Source organism: Abrus precatorius, unplaced genomic scaffold (assembly GCF_003935025.1).
Source record: "Abrus precatorius isolate BTA unplaced genomic scaffold, Abrus_2018 Scaffold10, whole genome shotgun sequence".
Classification (NCBI taxonomy): domain Eukaryota; kingdom Viridiplantae; phylum Streptophyta; class Magnoliopsida; order Fabales; family Fabaceae; genus Abrus; species Abrus precatorius.
In genome coordinates, this window is record NW_020874292.1 from 34,836,478 (window position 1) to 34,848,943 (window position 12,466).

At 33.5% G+C, this 12,466-nt stretch overlaps 1 protein-coding gene across 4 annotated transcripts; it reads right to left on the reverse strand.

Annotated features, from left to right (window-relative positions):
• Positions 1-3,780: 3,780 nt before the first annotated feature.
• Positions 3,781-10,902, reverse strand: LOC113864457 (protein MEI2-like 3). Of its 4 annotated transcripts, none has more exons than XM_027498202.1 (13): positions 10,548-10,902; positions 8,760-8,802; positions 8,523-8,666; positions 7,966-8,435; positions 7,593-7,751; positions 7,377-7,493; positions 7,127-7,278; positions 6,600-6,691; positions 5,517-6,468; positions 5,347-5,431; positions 5,170-5,238; positions 4,763-4,942; positions 3,781-4,389 (listed from the first exon to the last, which is right to left on the reverse strand). In XM_027498202.1, the coding sequence occupies exons 2-13, from the start codon at positions 8,788-8,790 to the stop codon at positions 4,255-4,257; spliced, it is 2,586 nt and encodes an 861-aa protein (XP_027354003.1). In that variant the 5' UTR covers positions 8,791-8,802; positions 10,548-10,902; the 3' UTR covers positions 3,781-4,254. The 4 variants fall into 4 exon arrangements, with proteins under 4 accessions (XP_027354003.1, XP_027353996.1, XP_027354011.1 ...); XM_027498195.1 differs by having other exon boundaries at positions 10,243-10,885; XM_027498210.1 differs by lacking the exon at positions 10,548-10,902 and adding an exon at positions 9,301-9,810.
• Between the last annotated feature and the right edge of the window lie 1,564 nt (positions 10,903-12,466).

Below are 12,466 nucleotides of genomic sequence, written 5' to 3' on the forward strand. Positions count from 1 at the left end.
TTCGGAGCTGTGATATAAATTTGCCCGTGTAACTTCTAAATAGAAGTTGCATAGAACTAAAAAGTTCACCTTTTGTTGCTTTTATCAAAATTTTAATGATCTTATAAATGTAAACCCATCTTGAAAATGGCTAAAATTTACTTACAATTGAAAAAACTCCACTCATTAAACTAAATAAAAATAGCTTTAAAACTCAGGTCCACTCAAGACTGCCTATTTAATAAAGCGTATTATAGGAATCTGGCGGGGATTCTCCTTGTTGCTCATTCTTAAACTAGAAACGAACATTCTGCATGAGAGATTATTCAGGTTGATTAGCCTAACCCACGAGATTACCACCTAGTTGATTAGACCAATTCTCAGTCTTAACAGGTTCATTAACCTAGTCCTCAAAGTTCACCTAGTCGATTAGCCCAGTCCACAAACTCACCAAGTTGATTAGTTGAATCTAGACTAGAGGCTACTTGATTAGTAAATTCACCATCTTATTTTGTCATTAAGTGGCTTTATAGGGGAAGGAATAAGTTATTTTTTACTTTAAGATATGTTCTTCATAAGCTTCACCAACTTGATTGATTGAATTAGTATAACCCATCATCCCATTATTTCTGCATCAAAGTGAAATGGCTTGGATGTGTGGAAGCAGTATTCTCCTGAGCCATGTTTGCAATAAAACTCGAGCTAGTTTCACTTTGTTGCCGGTTTTTCAACTTGACAGTTTTTTTATCACTAGCTCCATCAACTTGATTTGTTGAATTATTAAAATCCATCATCCAATTATCAACATTGAGTGGCTTCAAATTTACAAAAATAAATTGGCTTTGAGAGATGTTTTGCATCAAATTGAGTTAGCTTGGATGTGGGGAAGCAACACTTTCCTTAGCCTTGTTTGGCATGAAACTGAAACTAGCTTGACTTTGATGGATGTTTTCAACATGTCAGTTCTATGATTAAAAGCTCCATCAACTTGATTTACTGATTTTGTACAACCTTCATCTCATTATTATCATTTAATGGCTTCATAGGAGTAAGGATGAGTTGTCTTTAAGAGATATTTTATATGAAATTGAGTCTGCTTGGATGGAAAGAGGTAGTACTCTCTTGAGCCATGATTTGTAAGAAAATTAAGCCGGAATTCAAGATTCAATCTTAGCCTCCAACATAGATAATCTCTCACTGTACTTTTGCAATCTCAGCATCAACCATGTTCTTCCTATGGTCTTAGGTGGTTTCTTAGTCCTGTAACGCTCATACTTTCCAATGATGGAGTGTACCACTATGGGGTATTGAGGTCAAGTCACTGGTCCATAACCACCATTGCCGTCATCTTACGCAATCAAGCAAGGTTAAGGTGCACACATGATATTCAAAGATTTCTTCACTGCTCCTTTCCTTCTCTACAAGAAAGATAGTGTACGAGCGAGATATAGGATGTGTTTCAAGCTTATTCTAGTACAACCCATTTTCTATGACACAACAAATATGCAAAAATTGCCAATAAAATAGAACTTGGTCTCATTATATTATATATGAGAAAAAAATGCAAAGAAAGTTAATTATGAGAAATACAAACTTTAAACCACTTTGGTCATAAAATATAATTAATCACTCAAACTTTAGTGTGTGACAATGTTGCATTATCAACAGTTATTAATAAAAGGATTTTTAGATGAAAGGGCAATTCCACTTGATGCACAGGGTGAAAGGGATTGGAATTAGACATGGTCAAAGATAATGGACATTCAATACAAGATATTTCAGAGAAGTCATTGTTCCATTAAAGAGAAAGCGACTATTGAACATTACAAATTTTAGATAATAAAAGAGAAATATAATTTTAGTCCATATATCTTTACAAATTTTTATTTTTTTTATTTTTAGTCTCTAATTTTTCTAAATTCAATATTTTTTTTCCTACTATTAACTGAACTCTAACCATATTACCAAGTTTAGAAAGAAAGAAAAAATGCTCAATGTCAAAATACCAAAATGCGAAAATGAGCAAAATTCGAGAGAAATGCCTCTAAAGGAAACTCTATTCGCTAAGCTCTTCATTTCCACCTTTATATACAAATGCTTGTTCAGACATACATACAGTTAACTACCCATATACGCAAAAAATCAATCAATAGCGATTGGTGCCTTCACTTTTATTTTTGAAATATGCAATTCATGAAATTTGTTTCTACCTATTTCTGGCCTTCTTTGCAATAGCTACTCAGCTAGTAAACCCAACACAATTACATATTGTATCCAATAATAAGATACAGGCGACCCTGCCTTTCGTTGAAGAAAGCATTTGTTCTTTATTAATTTCCTTGCCAACATATACTAAAATTTAATTTTGAGGTGCTTATGAGTCTAACATTTCGGGAATGAATGTTTGTGGTGTATATTTTATAAGACTATGGGCATACAAATATTTCGTGCTTTTCTAGGCTATGACTGTCATTTCACCAATGAGAATGTAAAAATCAAATGATTGGCTAACTATAATCGAGTATGAGTGGGAAAGTTTGTGAAAACATCACTAATGAGTTGGATTTTAACCTGAAATCTTATTTTGTTTCCTTCTCCTTTATATCTAATCATTGTTGAAGAAAAATATAAGCACCCATGGCATATGTATTGATTACGGATGCTGTTCAGGCAAAGAGGACAAATTGCTAAGTTGAACACCTTGGGCTGATCATTAACAAAATGATATGTCCATATTGTGTTACCATAAAATAATGATGAAATTATTCCCTTTTAAAATTTTAGAGGATGATAAAAATTACGAAGGGCTTAAGTTTTTTTTTTAAAAAAAGTGAGTTTAAGATTATATAAAAAAACGATTTAATTTTTCAAGATTTTTGTTTGAGTAAAAATTGATTTTTGTTTAGTTACAATCATAAAAACTAATTTTTATTTGAAATAGTCACTGGAAATAGTCCCTTGATATAGATTCTTGAAAAAAGTTATTTGAAATAAAATAAAATAAAAAAAAGAAAAGTTATTATATTAAGAATCTGATTTTTTTTAAAAGAAAAGAAGCATAACCAAACATCATACAACAACTTCGAGGTAATTATTTTAATAAAATGTTATTTTGTTAAGTACAAAAACCTAAGTGGGCTCTTAATTTATGATTGTCAATAAAAATGGCTCTACTCCTTTCTTCGTTTAAATGACAAAGAAGTAAAAGGGAAAAAGTGGGAAGAAAATGGAAGACTACCACCATGTATATGAGAAGAGAAGAGAGAAAGCAAATGCTCAGATCATCTAAAAAACAATCCTCCATGTGAGAAAAGATTTTGAAAAGATGAGATAGACACAAAAGCACCTTTATATCAAATCATTTTTTTTTCTTTTATGCTCAACTAATAAACCAAAAAAAAAACAAACAAACTTGACTCTCTTTTTTTTCTAATCCGAACCTGAAATCTAGTTATAAGTTCAGTAAAACTTATAACTCTATTAACTATTTTTAACTTATTCAATAAATTTTTAATATAACTTATCAAAATAAATTTATTTTAACTTATTTCAAAAACTTGTATGAACAAAATTAAATCACAAGTCTTTACATTAAGAAAAAAAATATATTAAATACTGCTTATCCAAACCCCCTTTTATCCCAATTCTTTGCTAGACTTCTTTTTACATCTGAAAAAAGCATACATATAAATTTTAATGAGGTAGATTTCTCCACTAGGGCGTGTCAAAGAAGCACTTTCAAGGCACCAAAACAATAATGTCTCCAGGGAATATAGATAGAGAACAACTTGTACGCCGTCATACTTAAACAAGTGTTTTCCACTTCATTTTCATGAGTACTAATACATTAGCGAAAATATAGAAAGAAGTGTTTATTTCTCTCTATACAATTTTGTACCCCCACATAAACTTACCAACTTCCAATCTCCAACCTAACAGAACTCTAACGATATTAACATTTTTCAGAAAGAAAAAATGCTCAATGCCAAAACACCAAAACGCAAAACTGGAGAGAAACATCTTAGTCCTGGAAACTAATCACTCAACTCTTCAGCCTTTGCTCCCACCTTGTGTACATTATCACAGATAAGCTACCTGTGCAGCAAAACAATCAAAATGCTCCAACCTTCTGAAGCTTTCTGGCAAAATACTTGGGAAAGTAACTATGGTACAAAATCTACATCCTTCCTAATAAATATATGCAGCACCAAAGAGACATGTACATGCAAAAGCTAACATTAACAGCAACCAATTTGGGCTATTCTCATATAACTGCTATTTTGCATCCAAGCTCGTAGAAGGGCCTTCCTTTGGAGGACTACCAGGGAAATCACTTGAATGTAATTCACTTGGCCTAAGTCCCTGAATGTTTAGGTTGTTGGAGTTGGAAGGAAGATGCTCTTGAATGATCTACAAGAAAGTATGAACAAACGTGCATCAGTTAGGCTATTTTTCTTAGTTGAAAAGAAAGAATGAAAAGATTTATTAATAATAATCTCAGTGATCATACACTGAAGGAGACAACAAATCCAAAAGATAAAAGAAAGACAATAACACTTACTCAGTTTCATACACACTCGTTTCTCTCTTTTCTGATAAGGATATAATTGAGAAAATAGTAGCTAATTTTATCTTGGAATTTAGAATGTAGATAAATAGAAATAAAATATTTTTCAAAAGTGATAGGTAAAAAGAAATGGACAACGTAAAAAGCTGCTCGTTCCAAATACCATTTTCCATGAAAAAAACATGACAAGTGCACCAGTCAAAGTTTACCAATTACCTGATCACCAGCTTCTGAACCCTCTGAGTGGAAGAGAATAGGGCGGCATCGCTTATCCTCATTCATCAAACTTGAATTTTGGAAGTGACTCACAAGGGCAGATTTTCCTTGGATTCGAGCATATGCCAATGAGGCAACTTTTTCACTATTAAATTTCTCCCACTTTTTCCCATTGAATGTCTGCAAAATCAGACACATTACTATATATGCCATTGAATTAAGGGGGAAATATCATTAAGCTTTTCTAATTACACTTTATTAAATAAATACCAATATATTCATAACTGTTAAATTAATTTTAGTAAGATAAAGAAAAGGTTCAAGCAAAAAAAAAGACAATATTAAGTCAGCAAAATAATAAAAATGTGGGAAAAAAACGTGAAAGCCCAAAATATTCCCGTAAAAACCTCGTAGAATGGAATAATAAGTGAGGGTGACAGCATGTTGATAAATGCATAACCCACATTGCATTTATTCTGCAATTAGAAAAAGAAAACATTAATCAGCTCAATAATTTTGATAAAAAGTCAAGGTCCAAACAGCAAATGGGGGAAAAAACAACTCTAAAAGGACAAAACATTTACCTTAAAGTCAATTGGCAAATAGAGAAAATCATAAGTACCCCTGTGATTTTCATCAATAGCAGCTAATAACATTTTTGAGGTGTATCTGCAGGTTATAAATGTAAACTATTATCATCTTTAGCATCCAAAAAAAAAAAAAAGGTTAATAAAATTCGAAGAGTGAATCATACTTGTTTGGGATATTCTTGATCATTAATGTAGTCCTTGTATCTTCACCACTTTTAATCTTATCCAAGTCAAGCTGAAATTGCTTCTTGCTATCAACTTGGCTTCCATTGTTCTCTATCCATCTATTCCGAGAGCGATCAGTCAAACCCTCCATGGTGGTAGGTAGCAGTCCTGGATAAGGACCATTGCCCAAGAAGACAGGGCTAAGCCTAGGAGAAGATCTCATTCTGAAGTTTGACGAACCGTTATCAGGCATATTTCTTGGGATATTGATGCTAGTATTGACAGCTCCACCCACATTAACCATGTAATTTCCATCATTGTGCCCCAGACTCATGCCTCCATATCCAACATTATTCATGAATGAAGTTTCAGGTGACTCGGGATGAAAGCCAAAGTGTCTCTCAAAAGGCAAACCTGATGGGGCAGAACCAACATGTTGATTGTGATGGTGCTGGGATGAACCGACAAAGGAACTATTCTGACTTGAGTATGGGAATGCATGGCTCTTTCCATTAGACGTAAATGGATGCCCCACAGATGATCTTGGCCAAGCTGACGGTTTGGATTGCTCTGAGTATAGGGTTGGACTTCCCCATAGAAACTGTGGCCCAGACAAGGTTTCCACTGAGGACCCATTTGATGTTGATGGACCAAATGAGGGCAATGCTCCACGATATTGGCTGAATTTTGGCTCTGGAAGTGAATGCGACTGAAATGTAGCTCCATGGGATGAATTCATACTGGTAAATAAGTGCTCTCCATGACTGCTCCTTCCTATGTCATTGCCAATAGCAGCAGTCTTCACACTGTTGGATACTTGTGGTTGCAAAATTGAAGCTAATCCAGGTAACTGATTGCCGGTTGTTGGGCTCATGATCCTAGAACCAGGAGAGTGATTGATAGTTTGCATTGAATTCTGCTCAACAGGGCTGTTGAACTGTAACCAGTTACCTGTTATGAAGATTTAATTAACTCAACTCCATTAGAGAGAAAACAAATGCAAGGTGATGGAAGTCAGTAAATAAAAGTTGTAAGCTTGAAGATGATGGCACAAGGAATATGCAGCATCTCAAAGAACCAACCTGGAGGAGAGTTGGCTACAGGAGAACCCCCTGGATATCGGAAACTCCGTGGTTCATCTTGGTCAAGTTCTTGATTTAACTGGAGCATCAAACTAAACAAAGCAAGGAATTGTCAGTTACATGTTTATGCTTCAATCTGTGATAACGGCAACAAATATATGCAAGTTATACATGCAACAGCTATCAATGATAATTATCCTGCTCTCAACAATGAATTTCTCTACTCTTATATATAGTGGATAATTTGGCGGCCCATTTTGTAAAACTCATTTTACAGGAATGCCTACCAATAATAATAAATTTCAAAAAGTTCCAACAGTGTTTAAGCTCTCATGAGGTACCAGACAGATAAGCCCAACCACATCATTTGTGCTACTCCGTTCAACAGTTCAAAGGTCAAAGATGGCTCATCAGTTTTGTCTTATATTAACATAAAGCACAAAATTCAGCCCAAAGAACAAATGATTGTTATAAAGATGGAGGGAAAAACAAAACAAAAGCAACAGTAAAGTTATTAGTGGACGCACTTTCGACGAGCTCCTCCAGGCCGACTAGGTTCAAGCTTTATGCGTTTACCAGCTATGTCACTCCTATTTAATGATTTAAGCGCTGCTTCTGCAGCTCTGACATCATAAAACTCAATAAACTTGTGATGCCTCTTGTGAGGAGTTTCCCTTATCTGCAGATTTTGATAATTAATTTGAAGTTTAAAAAATAGAACACGTGTACACACATATAACAGGGATACCAAGCAGTAAATAAGGATAAAATAATCACCTCTTTGACCTCTCCATAAGCCCCAAATATTTGACGGAGGTCCTCATTTGAAACAGATGGATCCAAATTGAAGACGACCAATGTTCCTTGGTTGATATCCTTGTCTGATGGATTATCCTAAGATGTGGAAGTAAGGAAAGCCAAGAGAACAAGAATGTCAGGGCATTCAATTAATGAATGAATAAATCACAAGAACTTTTAAGTAGGGAAAAAAACCTTTGGTATTGAGAAATGAATGTCTAGTTTCCTGCGCCGCAGAGGTTTGTTTTGTAATGCACGCATGGCTGTTCGAGCAGCACGAATGTCATAATAGGATATCATTACAAATCCACGATGCTTGCAGGCAGTATATAGGGTTCTAATATCACCATATTGCTGAAAACAAAAAATATGAAACACAATAATTTATCTTGTTTCAAATGAATTTAAAACAAAGATATGCAGATAATCCACTAGAGGCAATCAAGAATTATGAGCACCATTAGTTGTAATTGTATCATGGAGCATACATAGAATACTAAAATATCAAAGCAAAAGTTTGCATTAGCTTCTAGATTGAGCTCGCCGCCTCGCCCTAACTTCAACTTACCTCAAAAAGAGCTCTCAGCTCTGAATCCTCCACGTTACTGTTAATATTTCGAACGAATAATGTTCGAGAAGGATGCTCTCCATATGGATGTTCTCCAGCAACAGTTCCAACACCATTAGGAAAAGTATAATGGGGCAAACCATTTCCAACAGTACTATCAGAGAAGCTTAACTTAGACATACCCACAGTGAGACTTTCTTGTGGATCAGTTTCTAGTTCCATACCTCCACCACTACCAAAAAGATCATACTCTTCCAAGTCCTCAAGAGAACCAGGCAAACCACTTAGGTCAAAATCATCCATTATGCCAGCTAAAAGCTCCTCCTCATCATCAGGAAGCATGGGTCCAACTGCACGAGTATCACCATCTTCAAGGGAACCATTTCCCTCTGCACCTTGATGGAGCTTTTTAAAGCTAGATGAGATGTCATCAACAGATTGATAGCCATTTGCAGTTTCATTTAAGTTCACTGCCGGTCAGCAAAACCAGATAAAAAGATTTTATAAATAACGGAGTACACAAATGACAGAGCTGTTAGGAAATAACCAGCACATACATTTTTCATGTGGAAGAACAGGTAATGAGCTAGAAAAGAGGCTAGCATCAGATGAAGCATGGTAGGAATCAGATCCAGACAAAGCCTCCCATGCCCCATGACCCAATTTCCCAGGTATATTTATAGATGGAATCTTGGAAGGACCTATAAGTAATAACAGGGTTATAATTGATTCAACATACTAACACATTATACAAGTTAATAACAGATAAATAAATAAAAAATTCAGAGAATTACCCCAAGCCGAAGGATCAAAAGACTGCTTCATTGCATCACCCTTCTGCCTCATTCACAAAACAGTAAGATATTGTTATTTTGATTTTGCTATAGGCACATAAATTTTAGAACATTCAAAAGCTATCAGCCATCATAAAACTTAGAAAAATGCTTACACAGGAATTAAGAATAATTATGAAATATATACATCTACAAGAACAGTGAGCTTTTGGTTAAATATGCAATAACCAATTAGACAGGTTGGAGTATAATTTCATCTGCTTTTCATTTTTTCCCTCTGAACAAAGAAGGAGAACCATTGCAGATATAAGTAAGGCTTTAAACCTGACAACCCCACTTCCTCCCCTGACCCCAAAGGTTCCCCAAATACCATGAGGATCCTGACAAGGGTGCCAAGGCACTAGTTTAGAAATCAAAATGCAAAAAACAATCAATGAAGCATTTGACACGTTAGGAATTTAAAAGGATTGACTTTCAACTCCAGAAAACAGGAACTGATACCATGAGAACAAAATGACGAAATACAATCATAATGTCCCACCTGTAATCAGAGAGTACAAACTAACTAATATGATTACAAACTAACTTATATCCAGCGGCTCAACATTCCTGATTCCTGGCTCATTCAGCAAGAATTAAAGTGTTTGCAGCTGAGCTTTTACAATGAAAAGTTAGATGGACATTAACATTAACCCAACTTCAAATATGCAGGTTCAATATTATCACTGACTTCGGTTTGCACCTAGTCAACATGGCAGAAAACAGTCTAACCCTAAAGGAATAAGCGATATATACACAGAGAAATCATTATTGATGTTCTTGAGAAAGTGAATGGGATCCTTTTCATTAATTTTAGTCCCTCAATCTCCAGGTAGAACCCTTAATAATTATGTTTTTGTTTTTTCTAATCAACAATATTCCAATCCCATCAATCTGGATGTCCTAAACCAACCAATTCAACTAGGTTTAGCTGCAAGAAAATGCAAAGTTTTGGTTGAACTTGAAACCCAAGACAAAACTTTGAAAAAGGGACAAAAGTTATTCAAAGATGCAGGAGTGAAGAAAAAAGAAGTGAATATCAAACCCAATTAAATAAATGGACTATAGAGTAAACCCCACGTGCAAAAGCCAGTTCTTTACCCGGGTTACTCTTCCCCTTCAACAGATTCAATTCAGTGACAAAAGAGTTAGTGACCATCCACTTCCACCATGCCCAGAAAAAACAAAATGCTCTGGGACTTCATAATTTCCAACCATCCAAGACATCATGATAAAGATTAGGAGTCACAGATAGATACTCCAAAATCAGAAAGGGGAAAAAAAAAGTTACTACCTTTCCCAGAATTTCACATCATCCAAACATGCAACAACTTCAATTTAATCCATTCAACGAAGAAGCAATGATAGTGACTTTGGGGGAAGATATCAAATTAAAAGACATCTTTTAACCCATGGCCAAACGAAACATACATAAAACAGTTACCATTGACCAAAGCAAGTTATCATCGTAACTTCAAAACCAACCACCCCATTTCTCATGACCAATTGGCATAACCACCCTTCACCCCAAAACCGTAAATTAAAGCACTTCCAGCAATATTATTACACTACAGAGCAACCATAACTGAAACACCTCAATCACCGAAACCGCAACACTCAAAGCAAAAATCAAGTCGAAAACTCGCGTGATCAATTCGATCAACCCCAAAAAGAAAAAATGTTAAAAAGACTAAGATTTTGGCATTGAAAAATCCAGAAACAGTGGATCAAAGAAAACCCACGAAATACCTGAATAGGGGGTTATAGGGTCAGAAACCCTAGAGATGAAGGAGAAGAGAGAAAGGGGCTTCTGGGACACGACAACTTGGTCCTTCGGCACCTAAAAAGAAATGGGTGTGCAACAAATTAAGGAGAAACGTGTTGCAATCAAGGGAGTGAAGAAAATAAGGGAGAGAGTGTGTGTGTTGATGCAGTGTTTGGGAATGAGGAATCTTTTGTTAGAGGGAGAGAAGGGAGCATAGCAAGAGCGTGGCGATGATTGGCCCTGACCCCAGAGGAGTGAAAAGGAGCAGAGAATGATTGAGAGAGAGAGAGAGAGAGAGAGAGAGGGAGAAATTTGGCTACAATGGTTTGGGACTTTGATCAGAAGGTGGAGGATTCAACTGTATTTAAAGGTCATTTGATGTCCATAACACAAAGTTTTCTTTGCACATTAAACTATAAAACTTACCAAAGATTAAAAAAAAGGAAAACTAATAAAACTCACCTAAAACAATTGTTTAATATTTTTTAGAATAAGAAACGTATTAATGATGCAAATGAACCCTGCGCTTCAGTCAGAACTGGTTTCACTTACCCAAAGGATAAGAACCAGTTTATGTTACGTGCATCTTTATTTTAATATTTTTTAAATTGTATTGGCATTAATGTAAGGCCATGTATTGATATGTGTAATTAACTAAAATAGTAAAACATCATGTATTAAATCTTATTATGTGTGATAATAATGAATGGCAAGTAAAAATTAGCCCCCGATTCTTTGAATTTAATGAATTTTTTGTGATGTCTGATTTTAAATGATTTTTATATTAAATTCTATAATTGTCTATTAAAAAAACTAAATAACATTTTATGAAAGCATCTCTATCACAGGAATTTGTACAAAATATTTTTATAATAATTAAAATTTTAATTAAAATACATTATATTATAATTTTTTATATTATTATCTAATCATACATTATTAAAAAATATTAAATTTTAAATCATTATTTTAAAAATTATATATAATATTTTTATTAATTGATAATATAATTTTTTGTGTGTGTGTGAGCATTGTATTGTGGGTTTGTATGTTATTATATATTTTATTCTCTTCAATATAGAGGTGTTTGCGCATATTCAATGTATAAAAAATTGCATGATCACATGATTGAATCCTCAAGTTGTTTTATTTGTCCTTTAGCTGATTATCGTTTTGCTTACTCTAAATCCTCGTTTAAAATTAATAATTAATTAAAGTACCGTTAATATCCTAATTTCATAAAATATTAATTCAAATACAGAGTTAAGTATTAAATTTTATTAATCGATGTTTGGATAAATTTTTTTTTAAAAAAGAGAACGAAATGACAAAAGCATCCTTAACTTATTTGATAGAATAATAAAGTAATTAAATTATATTAAAAATAATTACAAATTAATTTTTATAATATTTTTAATAAAACATTTTTATACTATATCAATATTTTTAATTAAAAATTATAATAAATAGATAAACTTAGTTGTCCCCTCTCCCTTTTTTTGTGAGACCATATAAAAATATTAACATTAATTCTTTTTAAAATATTGAAAAATATAAAATAATCCTTATTTTAATGTATACCATACTAAAATGCACACACATTTTTCAATTGAACAAATTTTTTTACCAAAAAGATTCAATTACAATTTTAAAAGCGTAAAAGAGAGAGTGATATAAAGAAATAAATAAGATGAAAATCTGTAATTGAAATTTAAAAAATAAAAATTCAGAATAATACATATTTATTCTACTAAGAAAATGAAACATGTCATTCTTAAGAATGACTATATAACATAAAATTTAATTTTTATCAAATAAATTGAATTTATCTAATAAATAATGATCGTGTCACGTTTTAAAATGTGACCATTGAGAAATGTTAATCTTGACTAGCTACATATGA

Coding starts and splice junctions, on each gene's coding strand:
- LOC113864457 (XM_027498186.1), bottom strand. CDS start 8,811: ATGAGGCAGAAGGGTGATGCAATGAAGCAGTCTTTTGATCCTTCGGCT. Junction 7,494..7,592: donor TTCATTTCTCAATACCAAAG/GTTTTTTTCCCT, acceptor TCCACATCTTAG/GATAATCCATCAGACAAGGA. Junction 4,390..4,762: donor GTTCAGAAGCTGGTGATCAG/GTAATTGGTAAA, acceptor ACTTTCTTGTAG/ATCATTCAAGAGCATCTTCC.